Raw genomic sequence first — 23932 nt, 5'->3', positions numbered from 1 at the left:
ATCGGTTACACCAGCCTAATATCGGGAGTTGATAGGCTTGAAGTCATAAACAGCGCAATGCTTGAAGCATTGCGAAGAGCAGCTAGCAAACGCAGTAAAGTGCTGTTTGAATGAATGCTTACGAGCCTGCTGCTGCCTACCACCGCTCAGTCAGACCTCTCCCTTGAAATCATAGACTTAATTATAATACAATAACACACAGAAATACTGGCCTTATAGGTCATTAATATGGTAAAATCCGGAAACTATCATTTCAAAAACAAAATGTTTATTCATTCAGTGAAATACGGAAATGTTCCGTATTTTATCTAACGGGTGGCATCCATAAGACTAAATATTCCTGTTACATTGCACAACCTTCTATGTTATGTCATAATGACGTAAAATTAGTTCGCAACGAGCCAGGCTACCCAAACTGTTGCATATACCCTGACTTTGAGTGCAATGAACGCAAGAGAAGTGACGACTTTCCCTAGTTTAATATTGCTCGTTAACATGAATTTCTTTTAACTAAATATGCAGGTAAAAAAAAAATACTTCTGTGTACTGATTTTAAGAAAGGCATTGATGTTTATGGTTAGGTACATTTGTGCAACGATTGTGCTTTTTTCGCAAATGTACTTTGGTTAAATCATCCCCCGTTTGGCGAAGTTGGCTGTCTTTGTTAAAAAGAAAGTCTTCACAGTTCGCAATGAGCCAGGCGGCCCAAACTGCTGCATATACCCTGACTCTGTTGCACAGAACGCAAGAGAAGTGACACAATTTCCCTAGTTAAAAGAAATTCATGTTAGCAGGCAATATTAACTAAATGTGCAGGTTTAAATGTTTTACTTGTTTATTGATTTTAAGAAAGGCCTTGATGTTAATGGTTAGGTAGGTACACATTGGTGCAATGACTGTGCTTTTTTGCAAAGGCGCTTGTTAAATCACCCGTTTGGCGAAGTAGGCTGTGATTCAATGATAAATTAACATCAATTATATGCAACGCAGGACACGCTAGATAAACTAGTAATATCATCAACAATGTGTAGTTAACTGGTGATTGTTAAGATTTATTGGTTTTTATAAGATACATTTAATGCTAGCTAGCACCTTACCTTGGCTCTTTGCTGCACTCGCATAACAGGTAGTCAGCCTGCCATGCAGTCTCTCTTGTGGAGTGCAATGTAATGGGCCATGTAATGAGCTAAGTATCTGTGTGTGCAAACAGACTAACGAGACTCTTTATTTATTTTTTATTTTTTTTGCCTTTATTTTACTAGGCAAGTCAGTTAAGAACAAATTCTTATTTTCAATGACGGCCTAGGAACAGAGGGTTAACTGCCTGTTCAGGGGCAGAACGACAGATTTTGTACCTTGTCAGCTCAGAGATTTGAACTTGCAACCTTTCAGATACTAGTCCAATGCTCTAACCACTAGGCTACCCTGCCGCCCCTCTACTGTAAATCAAGCAGACAATAACATTATAAACATCAATTTGTTAGTGATGTTGGATCCAACGTGGAGCACGGCATAACTGTCTTTACCAGAGTAATGAATGAAGAAGCACTTTGGCTGTAGTTGCATGTCGTGATGTTTGTCACGTGACTGTCATTCAGAAAATGATTTACTGGATCAGCTGATGATAGTTGAACATGTGACTAACTACACAGCTACAGTATTAAGAATTATGAGTAATTATTGAAAAACCACATTAATGACAGTATCCATTTGGGTGTTGTCACCTTAAGTTGATTGACTCGGATTTAGCAAACTCTGAAATTATTTTGGATTTCTGTGCCCATGAAAACTGTTTTCCCAGCATATCATAAAGAGACACTAAATGTTACGTAGTTAGAGTGCATTTCAGAGATCTGAATACAAAAAAACTGTCTGACAGCAAGATCCAGTATTTAAGTTCATCATATGACAAGCTTAACGTTATAACTACTGTTCCCTGAAAGAGGGAAACTAGGTACAACATACTATTAAATCCACACCTCTGGAAGCCCCGCCTTCTACAGGTGATGAGCGAGAGACTCTGATTTATTTGTTAAATTTAATACCGCACTTCACCAACCCAGGAAGTGGCGGGGCCAAACAAGTGTTGTAACTCGTTCATAATTGGCACAAAGATCGGTAGAAATGGTCAGATAAATTGGCACTCAAAATGGAAGTGGAAAAAGTTTACCAATTTTACCAGAAACGTCAGGAGCATAATGTCAGAATTTACGAAGGCCAGCAGCAGATCGGGAATTGGTTATTTTCTTCTAGTTAAATTGATCTCTGGCTTCCTCAAGTCATTTGTGTGTCTTAATTATTTAATCAAACGCTTGAAACATCAGTTCAGTTGAAGTTCTATATGGTAAAATACACGTCATAACATTTCAAACAATCAATTGGTAGAAAGAAAATAGTTTTATTTATTTATCTGGGACAGCCCTAGAACATACAACATACATGCATTCAGTCCCTTTATACACATTTTGTTACGTTACAGTCTTATTCTAAATTAATAATAATTAATTTATTAAATGATAAATCTTCAGACAATACCAGTGGTTGTATCTCTGTAGGTCATGCCAGTAGGCTACAGTAGGTTGTACATCTCTAGGTCATTCCAGTAGGCTCGAGTAGTTGTATCTCTTTAAGTTATGCCAGGAGGCTACAGTAGGTTCTCTCTCTCTAGGTCATGCCAGTAGGTTACAGTAAGTTGTATCCAAGTGGCTGTATCTCTCTAGATCATGCCAGTAGACTACAGTAGGTTGTATCCCTCTAGGTCATGCCAGTAGATTACAGTAGGTTGTATATCTCTAGGTCATGCCAGTAGGCTATGGTAGGTTGTATCTCTCTAGGTCATGCCAGTATGTTACAGTAGGTTGAATCTCTCCAGGTCATGCCAGTAGCCTACAGTAGGTTACAGTAGGTTGTAACTCTCTAGGTCAAGCCAGTAGGCTACAACAGGTTGTATCTCTCTAGGTCATGCCAGTATCCAACAGTAGGTTGTAACTATCTAGGTCATGCCAGTAGGCTACAGTAGGTTGCATCTCTCTAGGTCATGCGAGTAGGCTGCAGTAAGTTGTATATCTCTTGGTCATGGCAGTAGGTTACAGTTGGTTGTATCCAAGTGGTTCTCTCGCTCTAGGTCATGCCAGTAGGGGACAGTAGGTTGCATCTCTCTAGGTCATGCCAGTAGGTTACAGTTGGTTGTATCCAAGTGGTTCTCTCTCTTTAGGTCATGCCAGTAGGCAGTATCCAAGTGGTTCTCTCTCTCTAGGTCATACCAGTATGTTACAGTAGGTTGTATCTCTCCAGGTCATGCCAGAAGCCAACAGTAGGTTGTATCTCTCTAGGTCATACCAGTATGTTACAGTAGGTTGTATCTCTCCAGGTCATGCCAGAAGCCAACAGTAAGTTGTATCTCTCTAGGTCATACCAGTATGTTACAGTAGGTTGTATCTCTCCAGGTCATGCCAGAAGCCAACAGTAGGTTGTATCTATCTAGGTCATGCCAGTAGGTTACAGTAGGTTGTAACTCTCTAGGTCATACCAGTAGCCTACAGTAGGTTACAGTAGGTTGTAACTATCTAGGTCATGCCAGTATCCAACAGTAGGTTGTAACTATCTAGGTCATACCAGTAGGCTACAGTAGGTTGTATCTCTCTAGGTCATGCGAGTAGGCTGCAGTAGGTTGTATCTCTCTTGGTCATGGCAGTAGGTTGCATCCAAGTGGTTCTCTCATTCTAGGTCATGCCAGTAGGGGACAGTAGGTTGCATCTCTCTAGGTCATGGCAGTAGGTTACAGTAGGTTATATCCAAGTGATTCTCTCTCTCTCTAGGTCATGCCAGTAGGCAACAGTAGGTTGTATCCAAGTGGTTGTATCTCTCTAGGTCATGCCAGTATCCAACAGTAGGTTGTAACTATCTAGGTCATGCGAGTAGGCTACAGTAGGTTGTAACTCACTAGGTCATACCAGTAGGCTACAGAAGGCTGTATCGCTCTAGGTCATGCCAGTAGCCTACAGTAGGTTGTAACTCTCTTGGTCATGCCAGTAGTCTACAATAGGTTGTATCTCTCTAGGTTATGCCAGTATCCAACAGTAGGTTGTAACTATCTAGGTCATGCGAGTAGGATGCAGTAGGTTGTATCTCTCTTGGTCATGGCAGTAGGTTACAGTAGGTTGTATCCAAGTGTTTCTCTCTCTCTAGGTCATGCCAGTAGGCTACAGTAGGTTGTATCCAAGTGGTTGTATCTCTCTTGGTCATGCCAGTAGACTACAGTAGGTTATATCTCTACAGGTCATGCCAGTAGGTTGTATCTCACTAGGTCATGCCAGTGGGTTACAGTAGGTTGTATCTCTACAGGTCATGACAGTAGCCTACAGTAGGTTGTATCTCTCTCGGTCATACCAATAGGTTACAGTAGGTTGAAACTCTCTAGGTCATTCCAGTAGCCTACAGTAGTTGTATCACTTTAGGTTATGCCAGTAGAATACAGTAGGTTGTATCCAAGTGGTTCTCTCTAACTAGGTCATGCCAGTAGGCAATAGTAGGTTGTATCTCTCTAGGTCATGTCAGTAGGCTACAGTCGTTTAAATCTCTCTAGGTCATGCCAGTATGTTACAGTAGGTTGTATCTCTCTAGTTCATGCCAGTAGGTTACAGTAGGTTGTATCTCTCTAGGTCATGGCAGTAGGTTACAGTTGGTTGTATCCAAGTGGTTCTCTCTCTTTAGGTCATGACAGTAGGCAACAGTAGGCTGTATCCAAGTGGAACTCTCTCTAGGTCATGCCAGTAGGCAACAAAAGGTTGTATCTCTCTAGGTCATGGCAGTAGGCTACAGTAGGTTGTAACTCTCTAGGCCATGCCAGTAGTATACAGTAGGTTGTATCTCTCTCGGTCATGCCAGTAGGTTACAGTAGCTTGTATCTCTATAGGCCATGTCAGTAGTTTACAGTAGATTGTATCTCTCTTGGTCATGCCAGTAGACTACAGTAGGTTGTATCTCTCTAGGTCATGGCAGTAGGTTACAATTGGTTGTATCCAAGTGGTTCTCTCTCTTTAGGTCATGCCAGTAGGCAACAGTAGGCTGTATCCAAGTGGTTCTCTCTCTCTAGGTCATGCCAGTTTGTTACAGTAGGTTGTATCTCTCCAGGTCATGCCAATAGGTTACAGTAGGTTGTATCTCTCTAGGTCATGTCAGTAGATTACAGTAGGTTGCATCTCTCTAGGTCATGCGAGTAGGCTGCAGTAGGTTGTATCTCTCTAGGTCATGGCAGTAGGTTACAGTTGGTTGTATCCAAGTGGTTCTCTCTCTTTAGGTCATGCCAGTAGGCAGTATCCAAGTGGTTCTCTCTCTCTAGGTCATACCAGTATGTTACAGTAGGTTGTATCTCTCCAGGTCATGCCAGAAGACAACAGTAGGTTGTATCTCTCTAGGTCATACCAGTATGTTACAGTAGGTTGTATCTCTCCAGGTCATGCCAGAAGCCAACAGTAGGTTGTATCTATCTAGGTCATGCCAGTAGGTAACAGTAGGTTGTAACTCTCTAGGTCATACCAGTAGGCTACAGTAGGTTACAGTAGGTTGTAACTATCTAGGTCATGCCAGTATCCAACAGTAGGTTGTAACTATCTAGGTCATACCAGTAGGCTACAGTAGGTTGTATCTCTCCAGGTCATGCCAATAGGTTACAGTAGGTTGTATCTCTCTAGGTCATACCAGTAGCCTACAGTAGGTTACAGTAGGTTGTATCTCTCTAGGTCATGCCAGTAGGCTACAATAGGTTGTATCTCTCGAGGTCATGCCAGTATCCAACAGTAGGTTGTAACTATCTAGGTCATGCCAGTAGGCTACAGTAGGTTGTATCTCTCTAGGTCATGTCAGTAGATTACAGTAGGTTGCATCTCTCTAGGTCATGCGAGTAGGCTGCAGTAGTTTGTATCTCTCTTGGTCATGGCAGTAGGTTGCAGTAGGTTGTATCCAAGTGGTTCTCTCTCTCTCTAGGTCATGCCAGTAGACTACAGTAGGTTGTATCTCTCTAGGTCATGGCAGTAGGTTACAGTAGGTTATATCCAAGTGGTTCTCTCTCTCTCTAGGTCATGCCAGTAGCCTACAGTAGGTTGTAACTCTCATGGTCATGCCAGTAGTCTACAATAGGTTGTATCTCTCAAGGTCATGCCAGTATCCAACAGTAGGTTGTAACTATCTAGGTCATGCCAGTAGGCTTCAGTAGATTGTATCTCTCTAAGTCATGCCAGTAGATTACAGTAGGTTGCATCTCTCTAGGTCATACGAGTAGGCTGCAGTAGGTTGTATCTCTCTTGGTCATGGCAGTAGGTTACAGTAGGTTGTATCCAAGTGGTTCTCTCTCTCTAGGTCATGCCAGTAGGCTACAGTAGGTTGTATCCAAGTGTTTGTATCTCTCTAGGACATGCCAGTAGATTACAGTAGGTTGCATCTCTCTAGGTCATACGAGTAGGCTGCAGTAGGTTGTATCTCTCTTGGTCATGGCAGTAGGTTACAGTAGGTTGTATCCAAGTGGTTCTCTCTCTCTAGGTCATGCCAGTAGGCTACAGTAGGTTGTATCCAAGTGTTTGTATCTCTCTTGGTCATGCCAGTAGCCTACAGTAGGTTGTATCTCCCCAGGTCATGCCAGTAGACTAGAGTAGGTTGTATCTCTCTAGGTCATGCCAGTAGGTTGTATCTCTCTAGGTCATGCCAGTGGGTTACAGATGGTTGTATCTCTACAGGTCATGACAGTAGCCTACAGTAGGTTGTATCTCTCTCGGTCATGCCAATAGGTTACAGTAGGTTGAAACTCTCTAGGTCATTCCAGTAGGCTACAGTAGTTGTATCGCTTTAGGTTATGCCAGTAGAATAGAGTAGGTTGTATCCAAGTGGAACTCTCTCTCTAGGTCATGCCAGTAGGCAACAGTAGGTTGTATCTCTCTCGGTCATGCCAGTATGTTACAGTAGGTTGTATCTCTCCAGGTCATTCCAGTAGGCTATAGTAGTTGTATTGCTTTAGGTTATGCCAGTAGAATAGAGTAGGTTGTATCCAAGTGGTTCTCTCTAACTAGGTCATGCCAGTAGGCAACAGTAGGTTGTATCTCTCTAGGTCATGCCAGTAGCCTACAGTGGTTTAAATCTCTCTAGGTCATGCCAGTAGGTTACAGTAGGATGTAACTCTCTAGGTCATGCCAGTAGGCTACAGTAGGTTGTAGCTCTCTTGGTCATGCCAGTAGGCTACAATAGGTTGTATCTCTCTAGGTCATGCCAGTAGGCTACAGTGGTTTAAATCTCTCTAGGTCATGCCAGTAGGTTACAGTAGGTTGTAACTCTCTAGGTCATGCCGGTAGGCTACAGTAGGTTGTATCTCTCTCAGTCATGGCAGTAGGTTGTATCCAAGTGGTTCTCTCTCTTTAGGTCATGCCAGGAGGCAACAGTAGGCTGTATCTCTACAGGTCATGATAGTAGCCTACAGTAGGTTGTATCTCGCTCGGTCATGCCAATAGGTTACAGTAGGTTGAAACTCTCTAGGTCATTCCAGTAGGCTACAGTAGGTTACAGTAGGATGTAACTCTCTAGGTCATGCCAGTAGGCTACAGTAGGTTGTAGCTCTCTTGGTCATGCCAGTAGGCTACAATAGGTTGTATCTCTCTTGGTCATGGCAGTAGGTTGTATCCAAGTGGTTCTCTCTCTTTAGGTCATGCCAGTAGGCAACAGTAGGCTGTATCCAAGTGGAACTCTCTCTCTAGGTCATGCCAGTAGGCAACAGTAGGTTGTATCTCTCTCGGTCATGCCAGTATGTTACAGTAGGTTGTATCTCTCCAGGTCATGCCAGTAGCCTACAGTAGGTTGTATCTCTCTAGGTCATACCAGTATCCTACAGTTTGTTACAGTAGGTTGTAACTCTCTAGGTCATGCCAGTAGGCTACAGTAGTTTAAATCTCTCTAGGTCATGCCAGTAGGCAACAGTAGGTTACAGTAGGATGTAACTCTCTAGGTCATGCCAGTAGGCTACAGTAGTTTAAATCTCTCTAGGTCATGCCAGTAGGTTGCAGTAGGATTTATCTATCTCGTTCATGCCAGTAGGTTACAGTAGGTTGTAATTCTCTAGGTCATGCCAGTAGGCTACAGTCGTTTAAATCTCTCTTGGTCATGCCAGTAGGTTACAGTAGGTTGTATCTCTAGTTCATGCCAGTAGGTTACAGTAGGTTCTAACTCTCTAGGTCATGCCGGTAGGCTTCAGTAGGTTACAGTAGGTTGTAGCTCTCTTGGTCATGCCAGTAGGCTACAGTAGGTTGTATCCAAGTGGTTCTCTCTCTTTAGGTCATGCCAGTAGGCAACAGTAGGCTGTATCCAAGTGGTTCCCTCTCTCTCGGTCATGCCAGTAGGCTACAGTAGGTTGTAACTCTCTAGGCCATGCCAGTAGGTTACAGTAGGTTCTCTCTCTTTAGGTCATGCCAGTAGGCTAAGGTAGGTTTTTCTCTCTCTAGGTTATGATAGAAGGTTACAGTATGTTGTATCTCTCCAGGTCATGCCAGTAGTCTACAGTAGGTTACAGTCGGTTGTATCCAAGTGGTTCTCTCTCTCTAGGTCATGCCAGTAGGCAACAGTAGGTTGTATTCAAGTGGTTGTATCTCTCTAGGTCATGACAGTAGGTTACAGTAGGTTTTATCTCTCTCGTTCATGCCAGTAGGTTACAGTAGGTTGTAATTCTCTAGGTCATTCCAGTAGGCTACAGTAGGTTGCATCTCTCTAGGTCATGGCAGTAGGTTACAATAGGTTGTATCTCTCTACGTCATGCCAGTAGCCTACAGTAGGCTACAGTAGGTTGCATCTCTCTAGGTCATGCCAGTAGGCTACAGTAGGTTGTATCTCTCTTGGTCATGCCAGTAGCCAACAGTAGGTCCTAACTATCTAGGTCATGCCAGTAGGCTACAGTAGGTTACAGTAGGTTGTAACTCTCTAGGTCATGCCAGTAGGCTACAGTAGGTTGTATCTCTCTCGGTCATGCCAGTAGCCAACAGTAGGTTGTAACTATCTAGGTCATACCAGTAGGCTACCGTAGGTTGTATCTCTCTAGGTCATGGCAGTTGGTTACAGTAGGTTGTATCCAAGTGGTTCTCTCGCTCTTGGTCATGCCAGTAGGCAACAGTAGGTTGCATCTCTCTAGGTCATGGTAGTAGGTTACAGTAGGTTGTATCTTTCAAGGTCAAGCAAGTAGGTTAGGGTAGGTTGTATCTATCTAGGCCATGCCAGTAGATGACAGTAGGTTGTATCTCTCTAGGTCATGGCAGTAGGTTACAGTAGGTTGCATCCAAGTGGTTTAATCTCTCTAGGTCATGGCAGTAGGTTACAGTAGGTTATAACTCTTTTGGTCATGGCATTAGGTTACAGTAGGTTGCATCCAAGTGGTTTTATCTCTCTTGGTCATGCCAGTGGGCTCGTGTCGAATTTGGTCAACAAAAAATGAATGGCTTATTTGCTACTTGAAGTATACTTGATCAAACAATAGTTTGGTAATTCTTCGGTTGTTATGTGGACAGGACACCTGACATGACGACAACTTTGATAAAAACACTATTGGAGTTGTCTCCAGATCGCTATGCATATTCATGCTCATAGCTTAGCATCTCTCTCCATTGAATACAGGCGGTTGACTTCAACAACCCTCATAGATTATAAACAATAGATAATAATAATAATAATAAGATCTATCATTTCTTTGGATTGGTGGATAAGCGGGAGCTAGACAACCCATCGTGCTGCTTTGTGGAAAACGACTCCACTTGTGAGGGCAGAGACATCTTGTCAGTATATCCATGATTTTTGGTGTAGCCAACCCAACTCTCACATGGCACTATTGGGGGGCACGGTGTGTAGTAAAACATCACTACATTAAAATCACTACATGCCGTGCCCCCCAGTGTGCGGTCAGCAGATAGACCCTTCTCAAATATATGTTAAGTCACTTTTTGGAAACGGAACAGAGAAAACAAGGAGTAGCTTTCTCTCTACGTCGTCTGATTCTAGACATATCAGTCATCATCCCAGGGCCCTCCGTTGAAGAGGTATTGACGAGCCAACTCCAGATATCCAAAGTTGAAAACCAATTTAAAGTGGTACTTACTGATGTTAATCGGATCTCCTATCTCCACCTCTTCATCTTTCAATGTGACAGTAATCGCCCCTTCCATCTTCACCCCAAAAATGGCATCCTCCTCTTCTTTCACTCTGAACGCGTCTTCCTCTTCTTTCACTGAAACGTCTTTCTCTTCTTTCACTGTAACATCCTCAACCTCTACTTCTTGTTTTACTGTGACATCCTCCTCTTCCTTCTCCTCTTTCACAACAATGTTCAGCCCCAGAGCTTCTTTCTCCGTCCAGCAGACCTCCTCTTCTTTAACAGGAGGGGAGATGTTTAGGGAGCTCATGTTCGGGGATGTTAGCTAGCTAGCTATTATCATTAGCCACTAGGCTAGTGCTAACTTAACCAGACATATACTATAGCTGACTAATACAAAATAACGTAATATTAAATTAAATAGGTTCACAAGTAGATACGACAGAAGTGTGTCTAAAACACGGTAGCTAATATACAACAAAAGCGTATAAATAGCTTGAATCTTTCGGCTATGTTGGCTAGACAGCTACCGAGGTGGTTGACGAGCTGTTTCTGAAGAACCGTCCACTAGATTATACGTCACGCTGGCAGCGTCGCCTGAAAGACGCACATCTCCGTCTGCTGACTGGAGGGGAAACGCAGTTGAGGATCATATTTATTTAGACATACAAAGACCTGAATGTGTTGACTGATTAGTGCGAATAAAAAAGGTTTACTACCGCACATTTAAAGCAGTTTCATTAAGTCAAACTAAATCTAAATAAGTAACAATACATCATGTAGATGTATATAATGAACAGACTAGGTTCATACTACTCCTACATGGTGTAACAATACATCATGTAGATGTATATAATGAACAGACTAGGTCCATACTGCTCCTACATGGTGTAACAATACATCATGTAGATGTACACTACCGTATATAAGGTTGGGGTCACTAAGAAATGGTCCTTGTTTTTTAAAGAAAATCACTTTTTTTTTGTCCGTTAAAATAACATCAGATTGATCAGAAATTCTGTGTTGGCATTGTTTATGTTGTAAATGACTATTGTAGCTGGAAACGGCTGATTTTTTAAATGGAATATCTACATAGGTGTACAGAGGCCCATTATCAGCAACCATCACTCCTGTGTTCCAATGGCACATTGTGTTAGCTAATCGAAGTTTATCATTAGAAAACCCTTTTGCAATTATGTTAGCACAGCTGAAAACGTTTGTGCTGATTTAACAAAGCTTTTGTAAACAGTGTGTGGGCCTTCTTGTTCTTTATCAAAGCTTTTGTAAACAGTGTTGTTGCATAACAATCAGGCAGTATAACAACAATAATCATCACCCTCTTGACCAATCTTCCCTCCCCTTAACATTGGGTTTGATTCAGACCCTGCCAGTGTACCAGGTGGACATTGGGTTTGATTCAGACCCTGTCAGTGTGCCGCCAGGTGGACATTAGGTTTGATTCAGACCCTGTCAGTGTACCAGGTGGACATTGGGGTTGATTCAGACCCTGCCAGTGTACCAGGTGGACATTGGGTTTGATTCAGACCCTGTCAGTGTACCAGGTGGACATTGGGTTTGATTCAGACCCTGCCCGCAGGGCCAGAAATGTATTCCAAGGTCTGTAACTTATAACCACACAACCACCCCAGACCTTTCATGCATGACTAACAACACCTAAATATTTAATTTACTGCCATGGTCTAATATGTCACCGCCTCAATGACACCATTCACAATGCTGGCTGAGGTACGAGTAAAACATGACATATTATTTCCTAACCATTCACAATGCTGGCTGAGGTATGAGTAAAACATGACATATTATTTCCTAACCATTCACAAGAAATCCTTACTCCTTAATCAACTAGTCTCTCACTGTTCAACCAGAATAACATGAGTTGTGTCCGGAAATCATTAATTATCATGTTGCTCTCATGAAATGAACAAAATATTTCACAATCATTACCACTGCTGAAATTCACATAGAATACATAGAATAATTACAAGGATCATATTTCTCAGTTGCATTGACCTGCAGACATCAGACACGCCTTTCCCGTATGCACATGTGACTGAAAAGTAACCAAATCACATGGATTTATGCTATGATGAAAGCAGGGGAAGCTACTCCATTGTTGATGAAAGCAGGGGAATCTACTCCATTGTTGATGAAAGCATGGGAAGCTACTCCATTGTTGGGAAAGCAGTGGAAGCTAGTCCATTGTTGATGAAAGAAGGGGAAGCTACTACATTTACATTACATTTACATTACATTACAATACAATACTGTAGTTTGTTACTGTTTCTAGTGTAATATGCTTTCTTATTCTAGAAAGATGGTTGTACATTATTAGAGTAATGAAAGGAGCCAATTACCATATGAGTAACAATTAGCTATATGGTTTGGCATCATGCCAGATGCATGGTACCTTAGCACGTGCTTTGTATTTATGCAACTTCAAATGTTTAATGTACAGCTACAGTATGTCGGTGTGAATTGAATACTAAAATATATTATTTTCTGTATTTTGCAGTTTCACAACATAAACGTTTTCAATATATTCATTCAAGAAAAGTCACGCCTTGGGAGTTTTATTGAAGACTTAGTTGTTAGATATCTGTCTAGTTTTGCATGGGAACGAAACTCAAGGGCAGAATACTGGCATACAAACTCAGTAGCACAGAGTAGATCATCCATATGACCTTGGGAAATAGTGCATTGTGGGAAGTTTAGAAGATTTCCCGAAATAAGTTCATAAATATGTAATAACGCAAAAACATAACTGTTTGTACTTATAGGTAACCATAGCGTGACTACAACTAGCTTACTAAGTCTTTAACCACACTGTATTGTTACACTGGTGAGTAAAATTCTCACCTACACTTTAACTTGTTGTCTGAAGATAAAATTAACATTTTACTCAACTGCGTTACCCACTCAAAGTCAGTGTTGTTGTTAGTCAGCTAGCGGACTGGTTAAGTTAGCATTAGCCTAGCCAGCTAACATCCCAGACCATGCGGTCACTAAGCTACTCTCCTCCTGCTATATAAGAGGAGGATATCACAGTAAAACAAGAAGTAGAGGGTGAGGCCGTTACTGTGAAAGAAGAGGAAGACGCGTTCAGAGTGAAAGAGGAGGATGTTACAGTAAAAAGAGAGGAGGATGCAGTTTATAGAGTGGAAGAGGAGGAGGGAGAGATGACTGTTACATCAAAAAAGGAGGAGGAGGAAACTGGATACCTGGTCCCGGTTTCCCAAACGCTTCTTAAGGCATCCAATGGTTCTAACGATGAATTTAGCCGTAAGATGGTTTTGATAAACCTTTCTCTGATTAACACTAGTAAGTACTGTCTTAAAACATAGGCACAAACTCTGCAGTTGTTGAGCTGATATTTGGTGTTAAAGCGGAAATCTGCAATTGCTACTGTCATATATATATATATATATATATATATATATGTAAACATTCATACACATAGCTCATATATTATACAGCGCTAAGCTAATCTGCCTGACTCAAGTCATTTCACGTACCCCTGCTAAAACAGGAACCAGGTCACTCTTCCTGCAATAAAACTACCCCCTCAGCTCTGATGTTTCACGACCCCCTCTGCTCTCCTGTCTCACTGTCCCCTGACACACAAATATCTTGTTGGATAAAACACACACATCCCCCTCTACTGGTCGAGTGCTCAGAGCAGAAGACTCTGCTCTGCACCAATGGGACTCCTGCTATGGATAGAGCAGATCCGCCTACAACCCTTCGGGACCAGTCAGAAGACCGACACGACAAGACTCTACCTACTTTATTCTATGTATAAAAATGAATGTAAACCTTTGTATAGGTCTCTTTTTCACCTGACTCCTTCCCGAGTTATATGAACTAGATCCGTGCACGTTAAACTGCGGGACAAGATATCTTTTGACTCAATAAAACTGCCTTTTGTTACAACTGAAATCCACTCTGTCCAGCGCCCGTGATTTGGTCTCGACTCCAGTATTTAAACACTAACACTACATCCATATTGTGACTTTTAAATGATTTATTTATAGCCATTGATTCTTGAAGCATATAACACATGCCTCATGAGCTTACTTCAACTGTTGTAACCCATCAGAACCCAAAATAAGCTTTTTTTACTCTGTTTAGAAACATTGTAAATCAACACTGTATAGCCTCAACATGGTTAAAACTATAATGTTGATATCATGGATGGTCAGTCCTTGCGTCCATAGGTCTGTCTGTCTGTAGTTACATTTCTCCAACCCCATAATCATCTTATTACCAAAACGGTGGTGGAATGACACATTTGTTATTGTTTGAACTGCAGATTGCTGGGTTGTGTGGGTTTTTTAAACAGCAGCAAAATTGCTGCCCAGAGGCTTGGTTTGGTAAACAGCTGAGGGATGGGGTAAGGAGAAGTGTAACCACTCTCAAATTCATAGAGAAAGCTATTGTAGAAACCGTAACCCAACACCTAGCGACCTCGTGAAGAAGTTCAGACATCTTGGCGTAACAGTTGTAAGGTGTTGGCTTGACAGTCGCTGGACCCAAGTTTGACTTCAGCTCAGGAATACCCCCTGAATTCACTACACTATGAATACAAGGACTGGCCATGCATGAGGTCATAATGATAATAATGTTTAACCAGGTTTCTAGGATATATAGTATATTCAAGAATTCATCCATGATGTCATAATGATAGTTTAACCAGGTTTCTAGGCTATATTGTATATTCTAGAATGGCCAGTGAAGATTTCCTGTAGGGGTTAAGTTATTAGGGCTGTTGATAAGTCACCATATAATATTCAGCCAATGTATTTTCATGCCATTACATCAATATGCCCAACCAGAAGAGAGTGAACTCTTCCTGAACCACCTCGTCCTGCTGGCCTTCATAAATTCTGACGTTGCTGGTAATAATCAAATCAAATCAAATTTTATTTGTCACATACACATGGTTAGCAGATGTTAATGCGAGTGTAGCGAAATGCTTGTGCTTCTAGTTCCGACAATGCAGTAATAACCAACAAGTAATCTAACTAACAATTCCTTAACTACTGTCTTATACACAGTGTAAGGGGATAAAGAATATGTACATAAGGATATATGAATGAGTGATGGTACAGAGCAGCATAGGCAAGATACAGTAGATGGTATCGAGTACAGTATATACATATGAGATGAGTATGTAAACAAAGTGGCATAGTTAAAGTGACTAGTGATACATGTATTACATAAGGATGCAGTCGATGATATAGAGTACAGTATATACGTATGCATATGAGATGAATAATGTAGGGTAAGTAACATTATATAAGGTAGCATTGTTTAAAGTGGCTAGTGATATATTTACATAATTTCCCATCCATTCCCATTATTAAAGTGGCTGGAGTTGAGTCACTGTCAGTGTGTTGGCAGCAGCCACTCAATGTTAATGGTGGCTGTTTAACAGTCTGATGGCCTTGAGATAGAAGCTGTTTTTCAGTCTCTCGGTCCCAGCTTTGATGCACCTGTACTGACCTCGCCTTCTGGATGATAGCGGGGTGAACAGGCAGTAGCTCGGGTGGTTAATGTCCTTGGTGATCTTTATGGCCTTCCTGTAACATCGGGTGGTGTAGGTGTCCTGGAGGGCAGGTAGTTTGACCCCGGTGATGCGTTGTGCAGACCTCACTACCCTCTGGAGAGCCTTACGGTTGAGGGCGGAGCAGTTGCCGTACCAGGCGGTGATACAGCCCACCAGGATGCTCTCGATTGTGCATCTGTAGAAGTTTGTGAGTGCTTTTGGTGACAAGCCGAATTTCTTCAGCCTCCTGAGGTTGAAGAGGCGCTTCTGCACCTTCTTCACGGTGCTGTCTGTGTGAGTGGACCAATTCAGTTTGTCTGTTGATGTGTATGCCGAGGAACTTAAAACTTGCTACCCTCTCCACTACTGTTCCATCGATGTGGATAGGGGGGTGTTCCCTCTGCTGTTTCCTGAAGTCCACAATCATCTCCTTAGTTTTGTTGACGTTGAGTGTGAGGTTATTTTCCTGACACCACACTCCAAGGGCCCTCACCTCCTCCCTGTAGGCCGTCTCGTCGTTGTTGGTAATCAAGCCTACCACTGTTGTGTCGTCCGCAAACTTGATGATTGAGTTGGAGGCGTGCGTGGCCACGCAGTCGTGGGTGAACAGGGAGTACAGGAGAGGGCTCAGAACGCACCCTTTTGGGGCCCCAGTGTTGAGGATCAGCGGGGAGGAGATGTTGTTACCTACCCTCACCACCTGGGGGCGGCCCGTCAGGAAGTCCAGTACCCAGTTGCACAGGGGGGTCGAGACCCAGGGTCTCGAGCTTGATGACGAGCTTGGAGGGTACTATGGTGTTGAATGCCGAGCTGTAGTCGATGAACAGCATTCTCACATAGGTATTCCTCTTGTCCAGATGGGTTAGGGCAGTGTGCAGTGTGGTTGAGATTGCATCGTCTGTGGACCTATTTGGGCAGTAAGCAAATTGGAGTGGGTCTAGGGTGTCAGGTAGGGTGGAGGTGATATGGTCCTTGACTAGTCTCTCAAAGCACTTCATGATGACGGAATTGAGTGCTACGGGGCGGTAGTCGTTTAGCTCTGTTACCTTAGCTTTCTTGGGAACAAGCATCTAATACACAAGCATCTTACCATTTATACTGATCTGCATGCCAGTTATGATTTTAATATTCTCATTTTCATGGAACAGTTCAATTCCATTGATAAAGTATCTCAAAATCATTGTCTGTGATTAATCTACATTCTATCTAAATCTAAATGAAATTTATACTATTAATTTATACTAACTTTTTTATTGCTAACTATGTAAAAAAATATCCTACAAATAAAAACATTGCAAATAAATATCCTGTAAATCACATGGCCTGTCTACAACAAACCTGAAACATTGTTTAAAATAATTCTGGGCTCTCGGTTTCCCGCGCCAGTGAGTTTGGGACCGACACAGTTGTTGGCTATTTGTAAAAGGGATAAGAAGTTATCAGGTATTTTATGACATTTCCAATGGATCAGCGCATTACATTTGTCCCTTTCGTGCTGAGTGGTTATCGAAAGGGCGAGAGCTGGAAATGTTTTTCAAATACTTTAAAGAACTATTCTCATTTGCAATTGATTTTGATTAGACATTGTATACATGCTGTTTGAGAATTTTGCTTTGAGAAACTCCACAATGTTCGATGTTAGGTGAAGTTATGGGTCCTACAGTAGGTCTATGTTGTTGTTAGGTGAAGTTTTGTGCCAATTTGGCAAACACTTAGTGTACAAACCCTCATTGTCAGGCTGATGGATAAGCTAGCCAAAGAGCATTTTACAGGTTGAGGTGTTTTTAAAAAAAAAAGTATAAAGCAGTTGATTTGTGACAATAACACAAACATCATATTAAGCAGGATATTCAAACGAGCCTTACAATTATAATCCAGTAGTGTGAAATGCACTCATAAACAACCTGGAAATGGAGGTTACTCCCCCGAGTTTACCCCCATTCACATTCAGAATACATTGCGAAAAAATAAAATCTTTGCTCACCATTTTTGCTCCAGGCAGATATACTACATCCATAACTAGCGGTTTCCTCATTAGCAGGGAGGAGCTTCTACAACCAAATTGAGTGTGCATCGCCCTCGTGCCGCAATTTTAGTAAACACCGAAATTGTCCTATATTGGAGACCAAAAGTTGTCTGGCAAAAATATGACTTCTCTTGCTCATTTGAACTTTTACAGTGGATGTCTGCTGTTGTGGGCCTTTAAACATCTGTCTGACTTTGTTGTTCATGCAGGAGAGAGACATGACTATCGTAGATCCTCAGGGGAGCTTCAACAACATCATGATGCTGAGGAGGCAGAGAAGAATCTCTCCACAACAGAACACCTCAAGAAAGACCAGCAGAGACCCACAGGGAAGAGAACTCACCACTGCTCTGATTGTGGGAAGAGATTCACATCATCAGGCATTAAAATTCATCAGACAATCCACACAGGACAGAAATCTTTTAGCTGTATTCAATGTGGGAAGAGTTTGACTCAGTCAACCAGCCTGATATCACACCATAGAACACACACAGGAGAGAAGTCTTATAGCTGTGATGAATGTGGAAAGCGTTTTGTTTCATCTAGCAGTCTGACTACACACCATATAACACATACAGGAGAGAAATCCCCAGCAGTGGTCAGTGTTACCAGAGATAATCTGATAAAATACCTCTGATCAAACATCAGAAAATACGTACATGAAGTAGTTGTTTCATGATATCAATGAATTAATGTCACAATATAGAATGTTTAAACATTGTACTAGGAGTATTTTAATGTCACAATGTCGATCCGTAATCATTTGCCCCCTGTTCTATTGATTTCAACTTGATAGGGATATTAGCCTCACGGGAAAATCCAGGCTCTGAATGAAATGAGTTACTATTTATGTGATTTGACAAAAAGTGACTAACAAAAAAGAGATGTGTTGGCGACCCACTTGAATCAAAATGTAGCAATCTGTTTTTTTACAAAGTCTCCTCTAACCAGTGATGTACATATTATTCCCAGATTCCGTGTGGGTTTTGAGCTGTTAGTTTTAACAGGATGTGCAACCTCATCTCCCTCTTCTCGCACAAATGATTTTTGCGATGAGTTATGACAAATAAGTGTTGTGTTCGTTTGTTTAGCGACCTCTAAATTTAAATGCATCACTCCAAAATGTAGCTGACTGTCTTCTGCAGGTTGTCCTCTAACCAGTGAGGTAAAATATATCTCCCATTTCCATGTGTTCTTTTAGTTGTGTTAGTTTCAACAGTACGTACAACCTGATTTCCCCCCGAATCAGTCATTTATTGCTACTTGTCAAAACAAATGTTTTTGGTGCTTGTGCAGTTTATAAGATGCTTGTTTAAAAATACAAGTAATATGATTATTGTGGCAGATGTTTGTGTGTAAATAAACATAACATGTGCAAGGTTTTCAATTTATCCCAAACTGTTTCTGCATATTGGTTATTGATTTGGACATGTTAAAACTTCCATATTTACATTTCATGTAACATTTAGTAATGATAATTATTTATGCAACCAACTGACACATTTTTGGTACAATGGTATATTGACATTGTTGCCCTGCTTTTAGAATATCAGGGTTCATTCTCAGATGTGCCAACCCAAATGTACTAGACCATGACATTGGGGACTGGGCCTCCAGATCCAACAACATGCCTATCTACTGAACCCTGATAAGACAGAAGCTCCGCAGTGAGGTTGAAAGTTACTACGGATATTGCAGGAGTTTCCTCTTGATATCAAACATGTCCGTGCTAAGGACAACTTGGTTGCTGATTGTCTCGAAGGTGGGCAGTCAAAAAGTCTTGTGTTTTGTGTTTAGCCAGTGAGTTGCCAAGGATCAGTTTATTTTGACTGCATGTCTCCGTATTGGAGATTAGTTTTGTTTGTGCTCGTTCCAAGGGGACGAGAGTTCTAGAAGCTAGTGAGTTTTAGGAAGAAGAGAGTTCTTGAAGCTAAAATGGGGGAAGAAAAAAATCATGTTTTTATCTTGTTTGTAATTGTTGACAGCCAGTAGACACCATGTTTATATTGGTGAAGGTGAAGCATTGTAGTTGATTATAATGTGAAATGGAAGTTGTTTTCTGTTGGTGGTAATGCATTCTCTTAAGGTGTTACAGTCTTTTCGTTTTTCCATTTATGTTTTGAGGTTGGACTTTAGCCTGTTTAGCTGAACCTAATGTTAGAACGATAGGGTGCACTGATTGGTGTCACCTCGTTAGTCAGTATGTGTTACACCTGTGCTGGCTTGTCCACCTCGTTAGTGGGAAGGTGTTTCACCTGAGCTGGTCCAGGTTCTATTTAAGAGTGTCTGGCCCAGTGCTCCAGTTGTCTTGATAGATGTGGAGAGTCAACACCTTTAGTTGCTTCCAACTTTTGGTTTACTTCCTGTCTTTAAGTTTGTTGTGGGTTTTTCTTTTGTTTGCCTCTTCTTGGGCAGATTTAGTGGGTCTCATGCTGGGTTTCTTTTGGTCCCAGTTGTTGTTACAAGTCAACTTTCAGTGGACACTGTGAGAGTAAGATTTTGTTATAATACTTTCACTGCATTAATTGGTGGTTTTATGAAACATAATAGAGGGTTCTTGGAACTATTGTGTCTGTGTTCTACTGAGGATGGGCCTCTGGGAGAAAAACACTGACAGGAGATTTACAGTGTCTTTTGGGTGATGAAACCTAAAGAGACCGCATTCTTCTGCAATGTTTCTGTTCTATATGGTACCAGGAGAGATGACGCCAGGGCCAGACCCTGGTTTCTACACAAAGAGGACTGTTTTTGCAGCAGCTACTGTCTGCTGAGAATTATAAGAGTTTCATTCAAATCTTAATCTTCTGACCCGTTCTATACATCTCTTTGTCATGTAGATTGAAAGGGAAAGTGTATCTTGGCTGTATAAGGCCTTTGTACCCGTTTGTTGTGGCTCTCCCAACCACTGAATCATCTGGGTGTGATTCGTTGACCTCCCATCCTTATCATAGAGCACTCAATTGATTTACTTTATATGTGTGTTGTATTGACCTGATTCTTTAAGTGAATAAAGATTAATGGATAAAGATTTGATAAAGATTTGATAAAGATTTGATAAAGATGAGGTTTAAGCATTATTCAACAGTCTACAGTTGTAGTCTGGGCAGTTGTCTCAAACTGGACCAGGAGTGTGTCCACTTTAGGTTAAGTTACGATGTAAAAAAAATGCTTATTGGATGTTCTCCGTTCAGGTACTACGTTTGACATAAAACTGAAAATGTGTGTGTGGGGGGGGCACGAGTCTTCCCAGTATGAGAGGAGCCCACCGCAGCCCACCTCCCAGGGATCAACAAGCCCTCCACCCCTGTGTCTGCCCTAATGGCAGCCCCCAGAGGCTTCATGTACAGTACGAAGAGGAGGGCCGAGAGGGGTATCCCTGCCTGACCCCAGACGAGAGGTCAAAAACGTCACCTAAGTGACTATTTACACTAACTCGACACCCCGCTCCGACATATAATGTACGGATCCATCCTATAAACTTCTCCCCAAATCCTAATCTACCTAACACCCTGAATAGAAAAGATCTATTCACGCGATCAAAGGCTTTCGCCTGATCTAGCGCTGCTACCATTAAAGGCAGCCCTCTATCTTCAACCCAGGCGATGGAGTCCCTGATCAACTGTAGGTTCCATCTTATTGAGCGGCCCTCTACCCCGCACGTCTGATCCTCATGGACGACGTCGGGAAGGGCTGTGCGCAACCGGTCTGCTAAAACCTTTGCAAGAATCTTGTAGTCTACACACAGCATGGTCAACGGCCGCCAGTTGCCAAGGTCAGTTGCTTCCCCCTTCTTATATAAAAGTGACAGCACACCAACAGCCATTGATCCCCCTGGGACCCCCGTCTCAAGGATGGCCTTCAAGACTTCGAGGACCACTGGACCAAGTATACCCCAAAACTTGAGGTAAAACTCAGCCGGCAGCCCATCCATCCCAGGCACCTTCCCTTTTCCCATCCTCCTAAGAGCGCTCTCAACCTCTTCTAGTGAGATCTGGGCCTCCATCACGTCTCTAATGTCCTCCGGCAGCCGCCGGGACAAGTGTTCTAAAAACACGTTTCCCTGCTCTACATCTATCTCCCTTTCTTTAAAAAACCCTCGGAAATGATCAGTTGTCACCCTGACCATTTCCTCTGGTTTTCTAACTATACTACCATCTTCTTTTCTAACGCCATGCATTACCTTCCTACTCTGCCTGGCCCTAACCGACTTAAAGAACATAGCGGAACAAGTCTCATTATGTTCTAGAAAGCCACTATGCGCACGCTCCAGGAAAGCTCGAGCCTTCTGCTCCTGCAGCTCCGTGAGCTGCGCTTTTAGGGCAGAGGATCTCTCCCAGTCAATCGACCAGCTGAGGTTGCCTGCCTCGTACTCGAGTTCAATTAACCTTTGGAGACGATCCACCTCCCTCCTTTCCTCCCTTTTTTTCCTTCTACAATATCCTATTATAAAAGCCCTAATCCTCACCTTAACTACATCCCACCACTCTAACACCCCTTCGCACATGGACCGGAGGCCGTCAAGCCTCCGAAAGAAACAAAAAAATGCGTCAACGAAAGCCTGCTCCTCCAGTATATCCCGATCTAACTTCCAGTACCCCCTACCGAAGAGGCAGACTGGCAACCCCACCTGCAGGAACACCCCGTCGTGATCCGTGAAGAAAACAGGCAACAGCCGCCCAGACAACTGACCCAAAGACCTGGATACAAAAATGTAGTCGAGCCTCCGTGCAACCCGCCTGGAGTTGCGCCATGTAGGACCGACCATTGCCGGAGTAGTGTGCAGGCCACCATCAACCAGACCATGGCAAGCCATTAGCCCAGAGATGGCACCTGCACTGCTATCACCGCCTACCCCTAAATCTATATTAAAGTCTCCTCCTATCACCAAGTGCCTGTTTGTAACACACAGGGGCGCCAGACAGTCCACCATCTCCCTCCTGTCTGCCGCCACCTGTGGCCCATACACCCCAATTAACCTATATCTAGCTTCTCTAAACTTAACATCTATCCCCAAAACTCTACCCTGCATTATTACAAAAGTGTTCTCTATTTTAACCTCTCCATGCCCACACAAAATCCCTACTCCTGTTGAGTGCACCCCTCCTATGCCCCAAAAAGATTCCTCCTTATCCCACTCCCTCTTAAATCTACACACATCCCCACCATCCCTCAGGTGAACCTCCTGTAAAAAACAGAAATCAAACCCCACACCCTCTAAATAACAAAAAAACCGCCCTCCTTTTAACATTATTCCTTAACCCCCTACCATTTAGACTAAAAAAAGAAACAGAACTATTCATTTAATTATTAACAACAAATAAAAATTAAAAAAACCCAAAGAAAAAACAGGAGACTCACCCGATGCTCCCCTGGTCCATCTCCACCGGCGGGGACGTCCTCTCCTCTCCTGACGCCCCCCCGTCCTCCATCCCAACCCATGACCCAGGCAGTGTGTTGGGTCCTCCCTCCCCACCCACCATCCCCCCTCCCTGTTTGCCTCGGGGCTGCATGTAGGGGACCCCATCTCCTCAAACAGGAGTTGGGATCCCTCTGACAAACAGCCCACAGACCCCTCACTGGAGTCATCCACTAAAATGCAAGGGGCTGAGGCAAACCGGGAGGACAAATTCCCCCCCCCCTCCCCCGCCACCCTCTTAGCCCCCCCTTCCCCCTCCACACCCCCTCCCTCTCACTTCCTGCCAAGCTCCCCCTCTTCATCCCTTTCTTCTTTGGTGAAGGAGGTAGCGGGGAGACACAATGTCCCATCCCCGCTAACTCCTCCACCAAATCCCTCATTTCGACCTCGAGGAAGCCTGGCAGGCTGTCCCCCCACTCCTTCCCCCCATCTCCCCCCCTCCCACCCCCACCTCCACTCCTCCCTCCTTCTCCATCACTGTCCCCGTTCCCTCTTCCACTCCTTCTCGTACCACTGTCCCCTTCTCCCTCTTCTCTGCTCCTCCACGTTCTTCCACCTTTTTTAATCTCTCCTTCTTTTTCCTTCTTTCCATCTTCTCTCCTCTTTCTTTTCGCCTCTTCCTTCTTCCCTTCTTCGTCCTTCTCCGTCCTTTCCCCTGTGCCATCCGTACAATCCGCACGCGTCCTTTCTTTTCTCCCCCATCCCCCACTCTCCCAGCTGCAGACGCGTATGACCTGTGACGAGCCGGCAATCACGCCACAGGTGTTCTCTGGAGCCACACCCGTGGCAAGCCTTGGGCTCGTCACACTCCCT

General features: G+C 43.0%; 1 protein-coding gene across 1 annotated transcript in view; it reads right to left on the bottom strand.

Moving 5' to 3' along the window:
• LOC135520250 (zinc finger protein 850-like) overlaps nucleotides 1-23932 on the bottom strand; it is a 41233-nt gene that overhangs the window by 5287 nt on the left and 12014 nt on the right. Inside the window, exons 6-10 of the mRNA XM_064945663.1 lie at nucleotides 23397-23888; nucleotides 23062-23230; nucleotides 22169-22226; nucleotides 20970-21083; nucleotides 10118-10436 (exon numbers count right to left, since the gene is read on the bottom strand). Coding sequence (XP_064801735.1) covers nucleotides 10118-10436; nucleotides 20970-21083; nucleotides 22169-22226; nucleotides 23062-23230; nucleotides 23397-23888 — 1152 coding nt within the window. The remainder of the gene's footprint in view (nucleotides 1-10117; nucleotides 10437-20969; nucleotides 21084-22168; nucleotides 22227-23061; nucleotides 23231-23396; nucleotides 23889-23932) is intronic.

The sequence above is a fragment of the Oncorhynchus masou genome, chromosome 4, assembly GCF_036934945.1.
Source record: "Oncorhynchus masou masou isolate Uvic2021 chromosome 4, UVic_Omas_1.1, whole genome shotgun sequence".
NCBI lineage: Eukaryota > Metazoa > Chordata > Actinopteri > Salmoniformes > Salmonidae > Oncorhynchus > Oncorhynchus masou.
This window is presented reverse-complemented; position numbering and strand designations above follow the sequence as displayed.